At 34.6% G+C, this 21,369-nt stretch overlaps 1 protein-coding gene across 2 annotated transcripts in view; it reads left to right on the plus strand.

The window, feature by feature from the left end:
* HLTF (helicase like transcription factor) overlaps positions 1-21,369 on the plus strand; it is a 59,720-nt gene that overhangs the window by 17,284 nt on the left and 21,067 nt on the right. The window contains exons 4-15 of one of the 2 annotated variants that reach the window (XM_060149657.1): positions 258-391; positions 948-1,045; positions 2,694-2,768; positions 2,927-3,118; positions 6,483-6,578; positions 9,836-9,911; positions 11,220-11,310; positions 12,898-12,977; positions 13,064-13,108; positions 14,163-14,252; positions 16,854-16,951; positions 21,080-21,223. In XM_060149657.1, the coding sequence (XP_060005640.1) occupies positions 258-391; positions 948-1,045; positions 2,694-2,768; positions 2,927-3,118; positions 6,483-6,578; positions 9,836-9,911; positions 11,220-11,310; positions 12,898-12,977; positions 13,064-13,108; positions 14,163-14,252; positions 16,854-16,951; positions 21,080-21,223 (1,219 nt within the window). The remainder of the gene's footprint in view (positions 1-257; positions 392-947; positions 1,046-2,693; positions 2,769-2,926; positions 3,119-6,482; positions 6,579-9,835; positions 9,912-11,219; positions 11,311-12,897; positions 12,978-13,063; positions 13,109-14,162; positions 14,253-16,853; positions 16,952-21,079; positions 21,224-21,369) is intronic. The other variant, XM_060149658.1, reaches the window with a different exon arrangement.

The following is a 21,369-nucleotide window of genomic DNA, read 5'->3' on the forward strand; positions in this document are numbered from 1 at the left end:
ACTACGCATTTAAACACTTTTACTTCACCTAAGTTTCTTCTGGCATTCTGGTCCTAAAAACTGCCTTTTCTTCTCGTTATTGTTGGTCCTAGTCCGTGTCCGTTTTCTTTCTAGTCTGCTCAGTTAGTTCCTTTGTGTTTTGCTTGCATGCAGAATTTGAATGTGGCAGTTATTTAACAAGATTTTTAATGAGACTTAAATGTAAAAAAATAACACTTCTAATTTCTCTTTTTTTTTTTCTTTCTTAATTATAATAGGGTAGTTCCTTTTGGTGCAAACAATGCTTTTACCATGCCTTTGCATATGACTTTTTGGGGAAAAGAAGAAAATAGAAAAGCAGTTTTAGATCAGTTGAAGAAACATGGATTTAAATTGGGTCCTGCACCAAAAAGTAAGTTCAGGGTTTAACCTACTATTATTGTGATATTGTTAAGATGCTGGAATTGTAAAACATTTATTCTCTTAAGTAATACTTTGAATTTGGGTGGCTAAATTAATTACTGCTGAAGGCTCCAAGTTCTTTTGTTAGGAATCTTTTTAAGGAAATCCTTGAATTTTTTTTCTCTTTATTTTGAAATAACTATAGATTCATAGGAGGTTGCACACATACGCAGAAAAATGTGCAAGGAGGTCCCTCCCCTAACTTCCCCCAGTGATAATATCTGAAAATCCCTGATTTTAAACATTCTCTTTAATAAGTTACAGACAATAAGAATCTCCCAATAGAGAATGAAAAAGTATTACTTGTTTTTCAGAAGTTTGTTTAAATAATGTGGAATTCTTTTAATGTATTTTTTGAATAACCTAGCATATTTAGTTTTAAAATTTTTAAAACACATATTAAGGGAATTTTTAATTCAGCTTATTAGACAAGCTTTAAAAGCTATTTACTAAAAGATAATTTATTTCATTTGGTGATTTTATTCTTTTCATTTTGTAAATTATAGCTTTAGGATTCAGTTTGGAAAGTGGTTGGGGCTCTGGAAGAGCGGGACCAAGCTATAGTATGCCAGTTCATGCTGCAGTACAGATTACAACTGAACAGGTGCACTTCTCTTTTATTTCGTAACTAAAAGTGAAGAGTGAATTTTAAATGCTGAAGGTTGATGTTTAAAAATATAAGATAAATATGCATCTGTTAGTATTAGTGATCTTTATATTGTTATGGAACATGTAGAATAAATAAAATATATTGCAAATATTTATGTAGAAAGAAAGCAGTGATAAGGAATATGTTCACATACATGCATTCATATATACATTGAAACACACACATTGCGGTATACACCTGTGATGTTTTACTGTTTTAATGTTTTTGTATTATTTGAAATTTTTAAAATAGCCATAATTTTGAAAAAGTTGAAGCTTGAAACTTAACTCCTTTCAGGAAGGTTGCAAATGCAGTGCTAAAAAAACTAGTTCTGAATCTCTGGCCTTAGTCTATTTCTTACTTTGTCTGCTTTGTGATCCAGGATACTGTTATGCTGGATTAGTTTGGGGAAAAAAGGTTATAAAGTAAATTAATGCAGATCAGTCTACCAATTACATCAAAATTTTTTTTGTCTCTACTCATCAGTGTTATTGTCTTTTTATATTCTAATTGTAGTTACTGTACTTTCCCTGCTCATTGTTAGAAGGGCTTGAGCCTGTGTCTGTAATTCTTTTTTTTTTTAAATTAATTTATTTTATTTTTGGCTGCGTTGGGTCTTCATTGTTGCACGCAGGCTTGCTCTAGTTGAGGCAGGCAGGGGCTACTCTTCCATGTGATGCGCAGACTTCTCATTGCAGTGGCTTCCCTTTGTTGTGGAGCGTGGGCTCAGTAGTCGTGGTTCGCGGGCTCTAGAGCAGTCTTAGTATCTGTGGCGCAAAGGCCCAGCTGCTCCGTGGCATGTGGTATCCTCCCAGACCAGGGCTTGAACCCATGTCTCCTGCATTGGCAGGCAGATTCTTAACAACTGCGCCACCAGGGAAGCTCTTGAGCTTGTGTCTGGTGGGTAAACCCCAGATTACCTCTCCTCACTTTTTAGATTTGGCCTGATTTCTTCTGGGCTGTTGCTATGTTTAGTAACTATTTAGTAATTATTTGCTAATTTACAAAAGTAATTATAATATATATATGTTACTGTACGATTGGACTAGATCAATTTAAAGAACCAACTAAAGATTAGCATAAGATTGAAATTATCCTAATATTTTGTAGCACATAGCAAATTTCTGATTGCAGTAATAATCAATGACATGTCATTTACTCGAAAAAGTCAAATATACTTGGTAGGATCTGCCAAAATGGTTTGAATACAGCTAATAGAATCACAGAATTTCAATGGCAGAAGGAACCTTAGAGACACTCTAAATCTAGTTCATCCCATTTCTTTTGTGATAATAAGATACAGGGCCATATAGGTTAAGTGTCTTGCCCAAAGTTATATAAAGGTTTTTTTGTGACAGAGTTGTGACTGAAACCCAGGACTTAAAACTCTATCCTGTATTCTTTCGACTGTAACAGTTACCTAAAGGATCTATTTATTCTGCCATTATTGAGCAGCGTAGTATCTCAAAGAATTAATTTATTTTATGTACCTTTTGGTATTCGACTCTTTTAGTTAATGAAATGACTTGAAATCTCTGAATTAAGTGCAATTATTGTTTGAATTGGTTTGTTTCATAATGTTTCTTGTTGCTGTTTGTTGTAGCTTAAGACAGAGTTCGACAAATTGTTTGAAGATTTAAAGGAAGATGATAAAACTCAGGAAATGGAACCAGCTGAGGTACTGAGCCAGTATTTTCTATTTAAAAGTATTTGGAATTTAAAAATACGGTATTAATCTATACATTTTTCATCACAAGATCAACTTTTCTAGATTCTGCATGGGGTAAAAGAAAGGGCTTATTGTATTTCTATTTATGACGTTTCTTTTATTTATAGGCTGTTGAAACACCGTTGCTTCCACATCAAAAACAAGCTCTAGCTTGGATGGTTTCACGGGAAAACAGTAAAGAACTTCCACCATTCTGGGAACAGCGAAGTGACTTATACTATAACACAATAACAAATTTTTCTGAAAAGGACCGACCAGAAAATGTTCATGGAGGAATTTTAGCTGATGATATGGGTTTGGTAATTATATTTTTCCTTGAGTTAATAACGTTTTATTTTGTAACTAAGATTTTATATGAAGTAATTTTGAAGTAGATAGAGATGGGAATATGTTGGTGCCAGTTTGGGACTCGATATCACTGTGAGTGTAGAACATAATTTTTCCTGTGGTTTTCACTTAAAATAATGCTGAGCTTTTTTTTTTTTTTCTTTTGGCTTGTTTGCCTAAGGTACAATTAAAATAATTGGCAGTAATGATATAAACATGTGTTTTTCAATTTTCTTTTGAAATTCAGGGTAGCTTATCTTTCATGGGTTTTCTTAAAGAAAAGATATGATTCCTTACACCAGCAGTTTTTATACTTTTTGGTCTCAGCAGCTCTTTATGTTCTTAAAAATTATTGAGGATCCCAAAGAGTGTCTGTCTTTGTGGGTTATCTCTATTACTCTATCTATTAATATTTATGGTACTAGATATTAAAATTTTTTATTATTTTAAAAATAACAGTTAAAAAACTCATTATGTGTTAACAGAAATAGCATATTTTTCAATGAAATGTACTCCAAGACAAAAGCAATTTTGATGAGAAGACTGGCACTGTTTTACATTTTTGCAAGTCTCTTTAATGTTTGGCCTAATAATTGACAGCTGAATTCTCATATCTGTTCTTTCATTCATTCTGTGTGATACATTGTTTTTGTTGAAGAATACAAAGAAAATTAGTCCTCATGCAGATATGTACTTGAAAGGGAGTATTTTAAAAGACTTTTTAAGATAACTAGATTTTCTTTGCTACAAGAAGATTAAGCAAATATTAGTTTATTAAAGGTTAATAATTATAATGTGGAACTTTTTTGTTTTTTGGCTGCACCATGCGGGATCTTAGCTCCCCGACTGGGGATCAAACCAGTGCTCCCTGCATTGGGAACACAGAGTCGTAACCCCTGGACTGTCAGGAAAGTTCCTATAATGTGGAACTTAAAAAATCATATCAGTGAACTTTTTTTACTTTGTTTCATTAATATCCATTGGTGTAGCTTGCACGTTGAATGGATATTTTACCCATGCATGGTTTTTAGCATTTAGGTGTTGCTCATTTGGAATATATTGGTTCACTGAGTTACACAGATCTGCCAAATGTTGATGCATTTCATTATACAATGCAAAAAAATTTACATTCATTGATACTACTGCTGATCTTATTAGAAAGGCATTTACATTTGGGAAGCTTTTCTACTCATAGTGTTGGATGCAAGTTTTCTAACATAATTTTTGCTTGAAAGCTCAAATTTTATCATTAACAACAAACACTGTCAGTTGTTTCCTTTGGAGTTGATAGGCTCATTTTATTCATTTTTTTCAAGAAAATGTCTGCCACTCAGTCATGAATAACTAGTTATCAGTCATTCTGTCAAGTTAAAATGGTGGTACTTGAAAGTGACGATGTATGGTAGCTAGTTCGGCTTGTAATTCAGTCTCACAAGTGATTTTTCTCTAGATAACCTTCATATTTTGGTATGCAAAAGAAGTATTTTGTGTACTTGCCATCATGTTACACAGAATATTTAAAACGTGTATACTTAAGAGGTGAGATTTGGTAAAATGAATGTGTACTGCTTTATCAAGAACATTCTTTTTGTGGGCTTCTTAGTTGCAAAGTGCCGGCTCCTTAGTTGCAGCATGTAGGCTCCTTAGTTGTGGCAGGCAGGCTCCTTAGTTGCAGCAGGTGGACTCCTTAGCTGCGGCAGGCAGGCTCCTTGATTGTGGCATGCGAACTCTTAATTGTGGCATGCATGTGCGATCTAGTTCCCTGACCAGGAATTGAAACCAGCCCCTAGCATTGGGAGTGTGGAGTCATGTCCACTGCGCCACCAGGGAAGTCCCTCAAGAACATTCGTAAAGAGCATTCTTAAAGTGAAACTGTTTCTTTGGTTTGTCTTTTTTTTTTTTTTAACTGTATGTGGTGGTTAAAAATACAGTGACCACTAATATAATGTAGTGCCAACTGCTTTGTGTCATGCTAAGGCAGCAGCAGTTTTACCCACCATTGCTTTCTGTGGAATTACTACAGATATCAACACAAGTAAGGTCTTAGTAGAATTATTAAAATAGTTTTGACTGCACATACTTCTGAAAGGGTCCTGGGGAGCTCCTAGGACCTGTGGACCACACTTTGAAAACTGCTGCTTTACAATGCTTTCAACTTGAAAGAGGTTTATTTCTATGTTGCTAATTATAAATTCAGCTATGGAAAATAATGAAAATTTTCATGATTCTGTTTTTAAAAAATGCACAAGAAATATCTTGTCCTGTATGCTTTATTGGTAAGGTATATAGTCTTTAAGTTTTGGAAATATCTTTAAATGAAATTTAATAAAGTAATTATCTTATGTCCATACTGGGATTACTAATCATTTTAAGTTAGCTCTGAATTACATGGCAAGCAAGTAGTTGTAGTTTTGTGATAAAGTTATTAGTTCAGGGTTAAATGTGACATTTAAATGGCAGTCATTCAATAAAGTGACATTTCCCTAAAAACATACGTTTATGGAAAACTTACATACTTGTACTGCTAGCTGCTCCAGCTTAATTCATAGCAGTCAAAAACTGGAAACAATCTAAAGGTCCACCAACAGGTGAATGCACAAATAAGTGTGCCGTGTATGCATATACGATGGAATATTACTCAGCAATAAAAAACACAGTGAATTGCTAGTAAGCATTTCTCTATATTACTCCATTCTTCTTAAGGAATAACTTATACCAGCTCATGTCACCACGTGCTCTGAATCAGGTCTGGGCCTAAAATTGTATTGAGCAGAAGAAACTAAACAAAGAAGAGTACATTGAGTAATTCCATTTATATCAAGTTCAAAGGCAGGCAAAATTAATATATAGTGATAGAGACAAATCAGCCATTGTCTGGTACAGAGGTGGGGAGATGGACTGCAGAGGAATACAGGGCAACTTCTAGGTGATAAAATTTTTCTGTATCTTAATTGTGTGGTGGTTACACCAGTGTATACAGTTGTCAAACCTATCAAACCATACACTTTAAGTCTGTCAATTTCATTGTATGAAAATTATACCTCAATTAAAAAAGGATTAAAAAAATAAAATGACATTTCTCAATGATGCTTACAGTATTTTACACAGTAAATTATTTAATACTCCTAGTAATATGGCATGGTAAAGCATTTACTAACTTAATGAATGAAATAACTTCACTAATATGTATATTATTTAGTATAATAATTAGCATACTTCTCTGGCCCTGAATGCTGTTTGATATTTTCTTACTTGATTTAAATATTAGTTTCGGAATGTTGTCTGGTCAACGGGGTTTCAGAATCTGACCATTTTTCTTTGTAAAACATTTTAAAGGGCAAAACTCTGACAGCCATTGCAGTGATTCTTACCAACTTCCATGATGGCAAATCTCTTCCTATTGAAAGAATTAAGAAAAATCAGCTGAAGAAGGTGAAGTATTAGTGTGTTTTTTCGAAAGTCTCTGGTTTATTGTAAAACCTTTTAATTTTGTCATTAAAAAAATTATTGCCAGAAAATTGATAATATCTGGTTTTTAGAGATATGATGAATGGCCTTTCTCATGTGTTGCTGGTAAGAGTGAAAGTTTATGCTACATTCTTGAAGGCAATTTGGTAATGTGTATCAAAAGCCTTAAAAGTGTTTATAATCTTTGATTCAGCAATGCCATTTCAAAGAAACTAAAGAAGTTATCAGAAATGCATTTTTTCCAAAGAGAAAAATACAAGTCTGTTTCCCCAGCATTATTTTAAAGGCAGAAAAGAAATACCTGTCAATAAGCTAACAGTTAAATTATGATACAACCATAAAATTTAATATTATGCAACTACAAAGTCCTCTTTTTGAAGAATACTTCCATGATCTTTTTTAGTTAAAAGGCCAGATACACCTCTGTGTATAGAGTTTGAGTCTTCATTTTGTAAATACATATTTATATACGTCTAAGTGTAGTCACACATACTGTGTGTGCCAAAATGTTAATAGTGATAATTATGTCCTAATGATGAGAGAATGGGTGACTATTCTTGATGCTTAATTTGTGTATATTTTTATATATAGCATATATACACATAATACATGTATATTCAGTTTCTAAGAATTAATAATGAATTAGTTTTGTAGGGAAAATAAATGTTATAAGAATGAAACGGTTGTTCTTCATTCTCAGCTGAAAATCCAAAGAACTTAAAGTAGGAAGTAACTAGGTATAAGGTGTATGCAAAATATCTCTTTTTTGGACTTTTCTCTACTGTTCTTATTTTTTACTTTTCAAAGATGCTGCATATCACTTTTCTACAACTGTTTATTAAGATTCTATTTTATTAATTTCTGCGCTTAGTTGCATTTCCTTCTTCGTACTTTTAGTGGGAGTTTAACTCTGTTGTTAATGTCTAAGATTCAGTTCCCTACCCTGAATAGTCCAGTGCTTTCCACGTCTGTCCTTTCTACATTTAGTTATTAAAACTGAAGAATAGCACCTAAGACTACTTACAGCTTCATTGTCAGTTACCAATTAAAAAATTATCATCAATAAGGCTTTCCCTTTTTCTCCAAGATCAGCCATGCATTTAACATGTTATGTAGTAGGAAGGTTTTAGGATATTTAGTTTGCTATATTAGTTGAAATTGAGGCTGAAAATGTGATTTCCAGCTAAGCATTTATTGCAACAGAAATTTCATTATTTCAGATAGATTTGGATATTCCAAGCTTACAGAGTGAAGTGTTATTACATTTCATGAGATTGGAGCATAGTGTGATTTGATAGGTTGGACTTTATATCTTTGAACTCTATGAAGAAAAGGCTTACTAAGAGTCATTTAATATGAAATGAATAATGTAAAGGACATCCTTTATTTGTAGATAAACTTTAGAATTACTTTTTGCATAATATTTAATATAATATAAATGATTGTACTGATTATTGAAGACTGGGTAGAATGATGAAAGGCATTTTTTTTTAAGTGACAAACCTTTTTTTTTTTAAAATAAATTTATTTATTTGTTTTTGGCTGCGTTGGGTCTTCGTTGCTGCGTGCGGGCTTTCTTTAGTTGCGCCGAGCAGGGGATTACTCTTCGTTGCAGTGTACGGGCTTCTCATTGCAGTGGCTTCTCTTGTTGTGGAGCACGGGTTCTAGGCGCACGGGTTTCAGTAGTTGTGGCTCGCGGGCTCTAGAGCGCAGGCTCAGTAGTTCTGGTGCACGGGATTAGTTGCTCCACAGCATGTTGGATCTTCCCGGACCAGGGCTCGAACCCGTGTCCCCTGCATTGGCGGGCAGTTTCTTAACCACTGAGCCACCAGGGAAGCCATGAAAGGCATTTTTAACATCAGTTTCTTGAAGCTAATGCTTTAAAAAGTTAATTATCTAAATAACTTCTAGTTACATATCTCTAAAAATGGTACATCTTGGATTTTTAATTTATTTAGACTCATACCATTGGAAGGGGATGGATTTTCTTTTCAACCACATTTTAAGTAAAACATAAACTCTAATGAGATTTTGTAAGATGTTTACATTTCTATTTTTTAAAAAACTAAAATAAAATATCCTTTATTGGCCCTAATTCTAGGCAAAAATTACATTGTACTCCTGCTAACCAATCCTGAACACCACTCTGAGGTTTTGATTCAAAATATGACCTACCTTTCACAATATGACCTACCTTTCTTTTTATTTTTTGTAAATTTATTTATTTATTAATTTTTGGCTGCTTTGGGTTTTCATTGCTGCGCGCGGGCTTTCTCTAGTTGCGGCGAGCAGGGACTACTCTTCCTTGCGGCGTGTGGGTTTCTTATTGCGGTGGCTTCTCTTGTTGTGGAGCACGGGCTCTAGGCGCACAGGCTTCAGTAGCTGTGGCGCATGGGCTTAGTTGCTCCCCGGCATGTAGGGTCTTCCTGGATGAGGGCTCGAACCCGTGTCCCCTCCATTGGCAGGCAGATCCTTAACCACTGGGCTGTCAGGGAAGCCCCTACCTTTCTTTTTACACTGGAAGAATTAATTTAATTAAACCCAATTTTATTTGTCATTCCTACCTACAGAATCAAGTCTAGAATTAAAAGTAAGATTAGAGGAACCCTGCCCTACTAGACTCAGTTGAAAATATTTCACAGAGAAGTATAAAATTTTACTTTTATAGAAGTTCTTGTGCTCATGTACACATAGTTGCACTTTGAAACAAAGAACACATGAAGGGAAAAGGACAAAGTCAGAGTTGGCAGGGAAAATCCCTGATAGAGTAAGGGAGGAGGCATTCTGAAACCTATTTCATCTACCCATTCTGGGAATTCCAGAAAAAAAGGATGTCAATGGCAGCCTCATTAAAGATCTATTAGGGACTCTTGGTTTGAAAGTTTGTAGTCTTAGAATTCCTTCTAATTCTAAAGTAAATCCCATTTTGTGAATGTTTCTCACAGTAACTAATATGCCATTTATAATTGAGGTTTGCTTTTTGTATTCCTTTTGAAAAGGTTAAGACAGACTAGTTTTCTTTTTTGAGATACCTGTGAAAAAAATTTTTCATCAATTTGTACATTTTTCTCCTTAATGCACCTCCTTCCACTGCTCCAGAATAGGGTAGCAATTTACGTAGTCTTTATTATGTAAAGTAAAGCAGTATAAAATAGGATGCATTTTTAAGTTTACTTAAAACTGACGGCAGTACTATGTAAGAAATATGCCTTTTCATCCAGGAATGTAATGTTTACGATGAATCTATGAAACTTGGAGGGAACAATACCAGTGAAAAGGCAGATGGACTAATCAAAGGTAAACTTTAATTTTGAACATGACCCCATGTTTGATTTAGATTTTTCCAATTTAATGACGTAATTCCAGCTTTGGCTTAGTACTATACAAAAATTTCAGATCTCTTTTTCTAAAGAATCTCGAGGACTGGTAGGAAAAATTTCATCAAGGAAACGATGCGATGATGGAATTGGCTTGGTAGCACATTAGAGGAGGAAAAGCAGTTTTGGTTGAGGAAAAAAAACCCATGAAAGGGCGGTTAAAAGCAAGACAAAACACAGAGTATATTGCTCTGGGACCTCAGAGTAGTTTATGGTATTTATAATGTAAATGAATAACAGAAGAATGTGCATGAATAAACAGCAGATAAAAATAGAAAGATAGGTTAGAGCCAAATTAGGCAGAGGAGAAATGAGAAGGGATCTGTGGATTTAACAGTTATGTGGCTGGATTTAGCAGTCGGTGACTTTCATAAAATTAATTTCTTAAGATGGCTTAGAACAGAGCAAGACTGAAAATATTTTAAAATAAGACTAGTAGATGAAGAATTGTTAATAACAACTGTGTGCTGTTATGAATTTTGCTGTGTTTCAGATAGGAGAAAAATAGTTGGAGAGAGGCAGAATTGAGGGCTTTTGGGGGGCGTGGTTTAAGAAGGAAATCCATGGATAGGAAAAGATTTTGTATACAATGGAGAGAATAATTTGGTGGCCTGTGGGAGGAAATGAGATCAAGAAAATAGGTACATGAGTTAGCATGAGAAGGAAAGGAAGTAAGGTTGAGGAAAAATATAGATAATTGAGGGAATAAAAAGGTAGGAAAATTGATAATTTATAGAAGATGACATCTGATTTTTTTTGTAAAGTGAAGTAGGTCATCTGGGAGTAAAAGGAGTTTAAAATCTAGGCAGAGGATCCAGTGTAGTATAGATCATCCAGGTGAGTGGGTAGGGAGAACATGTGATAGGTAAAAGAGTTGCTAAGTGATACAAGGTGACCCTAACCCTAATACCACCTGTTTATTGTTCTTTTTTTTTTTTCCAGCAGTTCTTAGCTGCCTTGGTATAGCAGGAAATTCAGCCAGTGTAGGGATTGGCTAGATGACTACAGGGGAAAGACTGGGCACAAAAAAATTGAAGGTACTTTTCAGTGAGAAAATACTAGATTAGGAAACTGTAAAGAGTACAGCTGGCTGATTGAAAGAATAGGAATGACGATATTAAGAAAGTTGAGCTATTGAGTTGGAAAACCAAGGTTTTAAGAAGGATACTGCTAGTCTAAGACAATTTACTAATACTCTGTATATTTGTCCTTTTTTTTGAAATGGAAGGATCTAGATGTAGTGGAGAACCCAGTATTTCAGATGACAAGGGAAAGAATAAATATCCCAAGTCAGAATTCTCTAGCTCCCGCCCCAAAAGGTAAACTCTGGTATGGTTTAATTTTATGTAATATGTTTAAACTCTTTCTCCGTTTTCTTACATATGGGAGAGAGCTATGACCATTATCTCAGTTGCAAAGTTCTTTCAAATACATTCTTTAATTTGAAACTGCTAAAGTCACTGTGACTTAGGCAGGTAGACCGTTTTCATTTTATAGGTGAAAAAAAATATTAATATATAAAAGCTGAATTGGTAATTTTTAATAATCACTTGTCTTTCTACTATTTTCCTATTTCCTTCACATAGGAACTGAGATCTAGCTCTTGGGTGTTTTGCTTTTGTTAAGACTTTAGAAGAATTTTCTTTATGAATTTGAGGAGTTGAGAATTGATGTATATGTGTCGGATGGTTTGACAAAAGCATTCTTTGCTCATCTGAGTTCTTTCTCACTTTACCTTTAGTGGAAATAAGACATGATAAAGTTATTCATGGAGAGTATTATATTAATGTAGACTGGAGGGAGAATTTGAATAAAACACATAATGCCCCTCTGCTCTCCGTTTGAATCTGTTAACTTTATAAATTTTATTTACTCTCTGAGGTAGCTCTAAATACTCGGCTTTTGTGTTTTACTGTCCACCATCAATATCTGCAGGCATGACCTCAAGTCTGAGTCCCTCTTAGCTATTCCACCAATAGAGATTTCAAAACTGGGGCTTTGTTAATTGTTCTCTATCTTTAGTACCTGTCTGAACTGAGCACAAAACCAGGACTCATGAGTTTCCCTCTCATCTAGATATCAAATCTTATAACTCTGAACTGACCATGAGCGTTGGTAACAGGCCACTGTTAGATAGCCCAGATCAGATTAAAGGGTGTGGAAATAATGATGACATGGGAAAAACAACCACCAACACACATACTATAACTAATACATATATACTTACTGTGCAACAAGCACTATTTTAGGGGCTTTGCATGTGGTAACACATTTTATCCTACAAAGTGGATTGTATCTTTATTCCTGTTTTCCAAGTGAGGGAACTGAAGCTTAGAAGAATATTAGGTGGCTTGCCTAAAGTCACATAGCAAATAAATGGTGGAATGGACATTTGAATCTAAGCAGTCTCCAGAGTCCATTGTTCTTAGGCACTTAACCACCATATTGTACATATTGTATAAATTCTACACAGAATTTATAAAAATTTTCACTGTGAAAATTATATTTTTGCCCCTTAGCTGCCTATTTCATTATATTGGAGGGTTATCTTTGATAATCAGTCACTTCTTTTTTGTTCTAGTTTTAATATAAGTGTTTGAATTGAATTACCAAATACTGAACAAAGTGTTGAAGGGATTACTATCTTAGAATGGTTTACTTTCTCAAACTTATTTTAACGATAGAGATACTGCATTTTGTATAGTGAATGCTTCTGGCTACGAAAGCAAAATGCTTTCAGCAAATTTGACTTTCATTTGTCAAATAAAAAATTTTTTCCCTTGATATTTTTTCAAAAAATAAACCGGGGCAAGACAAAAAACATTTGTATTACATTTATTAAACATAAGTTTTTATATCCCGTTTTGTTTTGGATTGATAAAAAATTTGTGTATACTTAATTTTAGGAGAAAAACTGCGGTACAGTACACTGAAAGCAGCGATTCAGAGGAAAGTGAAACAAATGAATTGCCACAGAAAATGAAAGGTAATAGGAAATGAGTTTGATTTGATAATGTGTCCTATGTTTTAATTTCCTAGTGTGACCAACGTTATATTTGGTTTTGCTTTTAGGCAAACTGAAAAATACACAGTCAGAGACTAAAATCAGAGAAAAAGGTATGTATATCTCAATATCCCCTTTTTAAAAAAATATTTATGTATTTATTTGGTTGTGCTGGGTCTTAGTTGTGGCAGGAGGGCTCCTTAGTTGCGGCATGCATGTGGGATGTAGTTCCTTAAGCAGGGATGGAACCCGGGCCCCCTGCATTGGGAGCATGGAGTCTTAACCACTGTGCCACCAGGAAAGTCCTTTTCTCAGTATCCCTAACCTACACTTAAAGATTATTAAAGTAAAACCTCACTGATTTGTATCTGTCTGGCTTGGAATTCTTTAGTAATAGGTCGTAAACTTGACTGCTTTTTACATTTGAACTATTTATGCTTATCAAGGGTGTTAAATGAATGAAGCAAATTGAAAGAACAGTTTCAAATTAATATTTAAGAGAATATATTTAAACCAGCTTTAGACAAAACAAAGTACTCTCTACTAATAAAATGACTTCAATAAAACCTTTTTTGTATATGTATAAATTGTAGTTACAAAAGTAGGCTGAGATTGCCTTGTCAGTATAGTACTACTATTACCGTTACTTAGCATTATACAGATTTACAAATACTCAGTGAGTATCTTTACTTTTTCCTGTATCTTTAAAACATACGGTTTACTTTGTTTTTCTCTTAATCTGATCATGTTGTATTCCTAATAAGTTAAGAAATTGTATTGCACTTGGAAGATAACTCATCATCATTGACTGATCTGAAAATTTGGCAGCATCTTCATTAAAAGTTAAACACCTGTTTCATTGAAAACATTCTCCTTCCACCTGGGAACTGAATCACTTTGCATATGGCTGCTTCTACTTTCACATCTTTCCTCAAGAGAAGCAACAGTGAATCATGAATGACTACATTTCTTCTTTGAGCTGGAAAGATAGTGTCAAAAGAGGCAATTTTGGTTACTAGAAATTATTTTATTTTTATTTAGTAATATAAGCTCTTAAGAAAGTGTGGAAGTGGTATTATATTTCCTGTCCTTAGAAAGTACCTGTACTTAAGTACAGGAGAGAATTGGTTTTCAAATATCTTAATGATTCTGTGGTTTTCACTTCAGCAGGATCATCTAAGGTTAAAGAAGATGCAGAGTTTGCATGTGCACTTACTTCATCTACCCCTGCAACCAAAAAGAAAATGTTGAAAAAGAGTAAGTAAATCTGCTGGGTTTTTACCTTTTGTTTGGTTTGTTTTTTCTGTTTTTCAAAGAAAGAGATTTTAAATGACAAAAGTTATAAAACCGTATTACAAGAAGTTAAGAAAGTAGAGAAAAGAAAAAAGACAATCTCATTTTTAAAAGTGCACTTTGATGTATTTTCCTATTCTGTTTGTTTTAGTTAGGTCAAAAAATATGATGGGAATAGGTCCCTTACTCATCTGAGTAGCATAGATATTTTTTCTAATAAAGGCACAGAGCAATTTATGGCTGCTTTAAAACTTAATTTAATTTGGATTAATTAGAATTATTATAGAGATTTATTTTTGGTATGAGAAGAATATGCTTTTCAATTAAAAATGTAAGTGATCTTTATTATTACTTTATGTTTTGTAATTCATAGGGAAATGACAGTGCTTAAGAGTCTGAATATTTGAAATAGAAAGAGATTGAACTGTGGTTAAGGTGATCTGGGACAAGTTATTATATCGCTGCACCTTAGTATCCTCTGTTTTACGTGTTGGAGATACAGCAGACAAAAGTCTATTTTCACAGAGCTTATGTCTAATGTTCGGGGGGGGAATATAAAATAAACAAGTAAACACATAATTAAAATTAAAAAATTTTTTAAATTGAAGTATAGTTGCTGTATAATATTACCTGTTATAGGTGTACAATATAGTGATTCACAATTTTTAAAGGTAATACTCCACTTACAGTTATTATAAAATATTGGCTATATTCCTCATGTTGTACAGTATATCCTTGTAGCTTATCTTATACCTAATAGTTTGTACCTCTTACTCCCCTACTCCTACACTGCCCCTTCCCTATTCCTTCTCCCTACTGGTAACCACTAGTTCTCTACATCTGTGAGTTTGCTTCTTGTTTTTTATATTCACTAGTTAGTTGTATTTTTTAGATTCCACATATAAGTGATATCATATACAGTATTTGTCTTCTCTGTCTGACTTATTTCACTTAGCCTAATGCCTTCCAAGTCCATTCATGATGCTGCAGATGGCAAAATTTTGTTCTTTTTTGTGTGCGTGTGAAAACAGTTGTTTTATTTATTTAAAACAATTTTTTTTGGCCACACCACTTGTCTTGTGGGATCATAGTTCCCCAATCAGGGATTGAACCTGGGCCACAGCAGTTAAAGCGCTTAGTCCTAACCACTGGACCGTCAGGGAATTCCCAAAATTCCATTCTTTTTAACAGGTTAATATTCCATTATATGTATATGCTACATCTTCTTTATCCATTTCATCTGCTGATGGACACTTAGGCTGCTTCCATATCTTGGCAGTTGTAAATAATGCTGCCGTGAACGTTCGGGCTGCATGTATTTCTTAGAATTAGTGCTTTTATCTTTTCTGGATATATACCCAAGAGTGGAATTGCTGGGTCATATGGTAGTTCTATTTTTAGTTTTTTGAGAAACTTCCATACTGTTTTCCACAGTGGCTGCACCAATTTACATTCTCACCAACAGTATATGAGGGTTCCCTTTTCTCTACATCCTCACCAACATTTGTTATTTGTGTTCTTTTTGATGATAGCCAGTCTGACAAGTGTGAGGTGATATCTCGCTGTTGTGATTTGCATTTCCCTGATGATTACTGATGTTGAGCATGTTTTCATGTGCCTGTGGTCATCTACATTTCCTTTTTGGAAAAATGTCTATTCAGGTCTTCTGCCCATTTTTTAATCGAGTTGTTTGTGTTTTTGATATTGAGTTGTATGAGCTGTTCATGTATGTTGGATATTAGTCCATTATCAGTCATATCATTTGCAAATATATTCTCCCATTTAGTAGGTTGTCTTTTTGTTTTGTTGATGGTTTCCTTTGCTGTGCAAAAGCTTTTAAGTTTAATTAGGTCCCATTTGTTTATTTTTGCTTTTATTTCCTTTACTTTAGGAGATGGATCCAAAAAACACTGCTGTGATTTATGTCAAAGAGTGTTATGCCTGTTTTCCTCTAGGCATTTCATAGTATCTGGTCTTACATTTAAGTCTTCGGTCTATTTTGAGTTTATTTTTGTATTTGGTGTTAGAGAATGTTTTACTTTTGCATTCTTGAACATGTAGCTGTCCAGTTTTCCCAGCACCACTTATTGAAGAGATTGTCTTTTCTCCATTGTATATTCTTGCCTTTTTTTTATTGTAGATTAATTGATCAAAAGTGTGTGGGTTTATCTCTGGGCTTTCTATCCTGTTCCATTGATCTATGTGTATGTTCTTGTGCCAGTACCATACTTTTTCTTTTCTTTTTTTTTCTTCGGTACGCGGGCCTCTCACTGTTGTGGCCTCTCCCGTCGCGGAGCACAGGCTCCGGACGCGCAGGCTCAGCGGCCACGGCTCACGGGCCCAGCCGCTCCGTGGCACACGGGATCCTCCCGGACCGGGGCACGAACCCGCGTCCCCGGCATCGGCAGGCGGACTCTCAACCACTGCACCACCAGGGAAGTCCAGAAGTCCTTCATTTTAATTCTTCCTAATTTCTCTTCATAGAGGCACATTTTTGTCATATCTTCATTGACTTTGTGTATGTTTGAGAAAAAAAAAACAGCTGAAGTGTGTATCTTCTTTCAGGAGCATCTGCAGTGGAGAGTTCAAAGAAAACTGATACTGAAGAGAGACCAAGAACAACACTGATCATCTGTCCACTTTCTGTGTTAAGCAACTGGATTGTAAGTCTTCACAGCCCTTTAAAAACATGTAATTTATATTTGTCTGACACTATAAAAAGAGTCTTTCATTGCAAGAAATATGCTTGGTCAGCACTTTATCTTTAAATTGAAGTAACTGTTAAGTGAATTGGGATTATATTTGCTGAATTGAAGTTATTTTTCTTTGAAAATTTATAGTAGAGAAAGAAACATTGTCAGTTGCTGTCATAAGATTTGGCTTGTACTTCTTCCTCTTCCATTTCTGTCCCCCAGAGTGTATCATTTAAGACCACACCTTATTTATGAACTGTTGGAACCTCTTTTTTTAAGAACACCACTAATGATAACTTTTGTTTTTATAACAGCTTATAACATTTAGTGAGCTCCTATGTGCTCAGTTTTTTCCTAAGCTCTTTTCATAGATTTTCTCATTTAATCTTCACAACTATTATTCTCATTTTCCAGGTGACCGAATTGAAACACAGAGAAATTAAGTAACTTGCCTAAGGTCATCTAGCCAATAATTGATGGAGCTGGGATATAGTCTCCAACATTCTGACTCTAGAGCCTATGCTTTTAAGGCTACGTCTTTTTTGTTTTTTCCTTCTTCTTCCAGATTGCTTTTCTGTTCTAAAACATTGCATTGGAATGGAACCTCTTTATGTGTTACGTGTAGGAGCAGCTTGGTTCTATTTCCTTTCCAGTTTGAGCTTCAAGCTGCATGTTATAATGAAATAATGACTCTGTTGGAAGCATTGTGAACAAAAAGACTACTGGATGTGAACTTCCATTCTTGCCATCTCCAAGGTTATCTGCATCTCTCCTGGCCTTTCCTCCTCTAATCTCAGAGGTGGAAGAGGTCCTACTCTTTGTAAGAGCGATACCTTAGTCTATACATTAGATTCCATCTCTTTCTGCCTTTTCATTTTGTGTGTTATTTTTCCCCTTGCCTGGTTATTCAGTCTCTCTCCACTGGCTCTTTCATGAAACATAGTCAGATCTTTTACATTTTTAAATACTTTCTCTTGATTATGTCTCACCTTTAAGTTGCTACGCTTCTTGCATTCACTGTCTTAACTCTTGGGGTTTAATTTCCACTTTATGCTTTTATTTACTAACTCCTTAGCTCATTGTAACTTGGCTTCTGCCACCAGTTCTCTAAATTTCCTTGGAAAAAATTAGTAGTTATTGTCTAATTGTCAAATTCTGTGACCTCTTTCATATCTTCTTGACTTTTATGTAGCTTTGCCTTCTTTGGCTCTTATCTTTTTATTATAAGTTTTTGGTGTATTTATTATTTTTTTTAATTACACTGTCTTCTCATTAGTGTCATTTTTCCTCTTAGGACCAGGATGAGTTTTAGTTCTCTCTTGCTCTTTTTTTTTTTATATTCCAACAAAGCTATGCTATTTCTTTTGATGTGTGGTCCATTGCTGGAAAGACAGTACATGGGTACTTGAATAGCAGTTTCAGGGTGAGGTTTACAAGTATTAATGGAGGTATAAACAAAAGAACAGTGACTTTTTAACTGCTTGGGGCCATGGATATGTATTTTTAAAATCGGTAATCAGTATGTCATTATAATTTTATATCTGGAAAAAACCCAAAAGTTTAGTATATAAACTTAAGAAAGGAAACCTTGGCAAAATCATGCCTACTGAGGTTATGGAAAAACTGACTTTGAAAGGAATGAGTGATGGTTGAGCATATAGGGATAAGAATTAGAATTTTGCAATTTCTTGACAAGCTGCTCTCTTCCAAGCCCCCGGTAACATAACCTAGCACTGTAATAAACAAGCTAGAAGTACCTTATCTTCCCTTCTTTGTCTTCAGACATGGGAAAGAATCCAGTTAAAGGAGGAAGATACCAATCCCACTTACACTACATAATTTTTCTGGATATTCAGACAGATTATTTATCCTCCCAATGGAAAATTAAATAATAACACCTGTTTCATTCTCACAGACACACACACACACGCAACCTAGTACAGTGACTAGAAAATCAGTACTATAATTCTCTTTCTCCAAAAGAGTTAATTTTCTTTTATGTCAAGTCTGATCTTTCCACAGATACTATGTTTCATTTCAAGGTAACCCGTTGATTCAGTTTCCTCTTACTGTACTCTTTCTCCTTTCATTTTCCACCAGATTTCTTGATAAGATTCTCTGCATTTTCACCTTTACTCTTTCATGTTTTATGCTCTTTTCTGTATTTTTGCCTTAACTGTTTCAGATTTCATTCTCTCTTTAGCCCACAGTAAGTCTGGTTTTTGCTCCCACCTTCCATAGAAACTCTTTTTGAAGGGCTTCAAAGACTTCATTGTTGCCATGTCCAGTGAGTTCCCTTTTTCTTTTCCTCTGCCCTGACTTTGTTTCCCTTTTATTACTTTTTGTTATGTGTTATTTGTTAATCTTCAATCCTTTTGGTAAAGAGAGGGAATGAACATAAACTACAAATTAAAAAATTGATCTTGGGGCTTCCCTGGTGGTGCAGTGGTTGAGAGTCCGACTGCCGATGTAGGGGACATGGGTTCGTGCCCCAGTCCAGGAAGATCCCACATGCCACAGAGCTGGCCCCATGAGCCATGGCCGCTGAGCCTGCGCGTCCAGGGCCTGTGCTCCGCAACGGGAGAGGCCACAACAGTGAGAGGCCTGCATATCACAAAAAAAAAAAAAATTGATCTTGTATTCATTCTTGAAACTTTGATATTCTTTGGTCCCCTGCCCAAGAGTTTGTTTGCTATCCCAATTTTCTGACCACTGTTTTTCTCTGCCTCTTCCTTCCATGCTTCCTATGTAGTCTGCCTTTTTTTCACTTAAAGCTTTTTTTTTTTGTATTATGAAAATTTGTAATGAGATCTCCATTAGTCATCTAGATTCAAGAATCAAAAGTTTACCACATTTGCTTTATTTTTTTCTTTGCTGGAATATTTAAAATCGTATCTCAGACATCATGTCTTAGCTCCCAATGAAGCATAAGCTGTGCTCTTTAAGTATTGCTCTCTGCAGGCTCTTCCCCTAACCTGGTTTCCTCATTGTATTTGTTCTCCTTAGAAAATCTTATTCATTCCTGTAGCTTCATGTACTGTCTACTGATAACTTTAAAGTCTGTATCTACACCTGCATTACAGGCCAGTATTTAAATTTTTGGAGTATGTTTCTCTAGTCAGATATTCTATGGTGACCAAAAATTTTAAATGTCTAAAATAATAATACTCATTATCTCTTTCTCATCTTTATGCCTGCTTTCCCTTCTTTTTTTAAACTTCTCTGTATCTTTATTCACACAGTTCTAGTAGTTAAGTATCAGAGTCTTCTTTTGTCTTCTCCCTTTTCTTCATATCCCATATTTAATTAGTTCTCAAGTCCCATCAGTCACTGTCTTTCACACCAGTCCTTTCCATTCTGTTCTTACTTTTGCCAGTCTGGTATAGGTCTTCATCATCTTTTTCATCTAATAGTTTCCCAGCTGTGTCTCCTTAGTACCTTCTGTCTCTTTCTAATCTTTTTTTTTTTTCCTGCTCAGAATCTCCCAGATCTACTGTTTTCTTGAGTTAAAAACACCAAAGCAGACAAAAAATTCTCGTTTTTAAAACTGATCATGTTGTCAAGGAGGACAGGGACCAGGTCTTGTTTTTCTCTTTAGCTGCACCACCTTTCTGGTTGATACCTGGCAAACAGTAGGCCTATAATAAATGAATGAAAGTAGATACTGTGCTTGAATCTCTACCTACATTCTTGAAAATATTGCCTACTGTTCTTTCAGTGTTTAATTTTGATAATATTAAGTCACTAAATGGAAGCATTAAAGACCCTTTTTGTAAAATACTAAATCAAAAAAAAATTACTGTTTTCAAAAAGCTTGGTTGTTTTTTCCTTCTAAAAATGAAGCAGGTGCCCACTGGTAGGGACAGGCAAAATTTATAAAATGTATTATTATTGTATATATGTCAGTTTCCCTGGCAATAAAATAACTAGTATTGTTATTATCATTGTTGTTGTTTTAGTTTAGATTGCATGAAACTTGTTTTTATGCAATTTTAGTAGTTTGATTTGTGACACTACTGCCAAAACAGTACATTTTATACACATATTGAACCTGACACTAACCTACTTCTTATTAAAATATTTCTAATTTTCTTTTAGGACCAGTTTGGACAACATATAAAATCAGATGTGCACTTGAATTTTTATGTTTATTATGGTCCTGATCGTGTTAGAGACCCAGCCTTGCTTTCGAAACAGGATATTGTTTTGACTACATATAATATTTTAACTCATGACTATGGAGTAAGTATGTTGATACTCAGAGATTTTCGGAAGTTGAATTTAAGTAATTGCTTCAGGTTTCTAAAGTGTTCTAAAATTCAGGCTTTATACTCTTCCCTTAATATATATAGGAAGTAAATAGGAAATTTTTTTTAATAAAATACTTT

Source organism: Lagenorhynchus albirostris, chromosome 5, assembly GCF_949774975.1.
Source record: "Lagenorhynchus albirostris chromosome 5, mLagAlb1.1, whole genome shotgun sequence".
NCBI classification, from domain to species: domain Eukaryota; kingdom Metazoa; phylum Chordata; class Mammalia; order Artiodactyla; family Delphinidae; genus Lagenorhynchus; species Lagenorhynchus albirostris.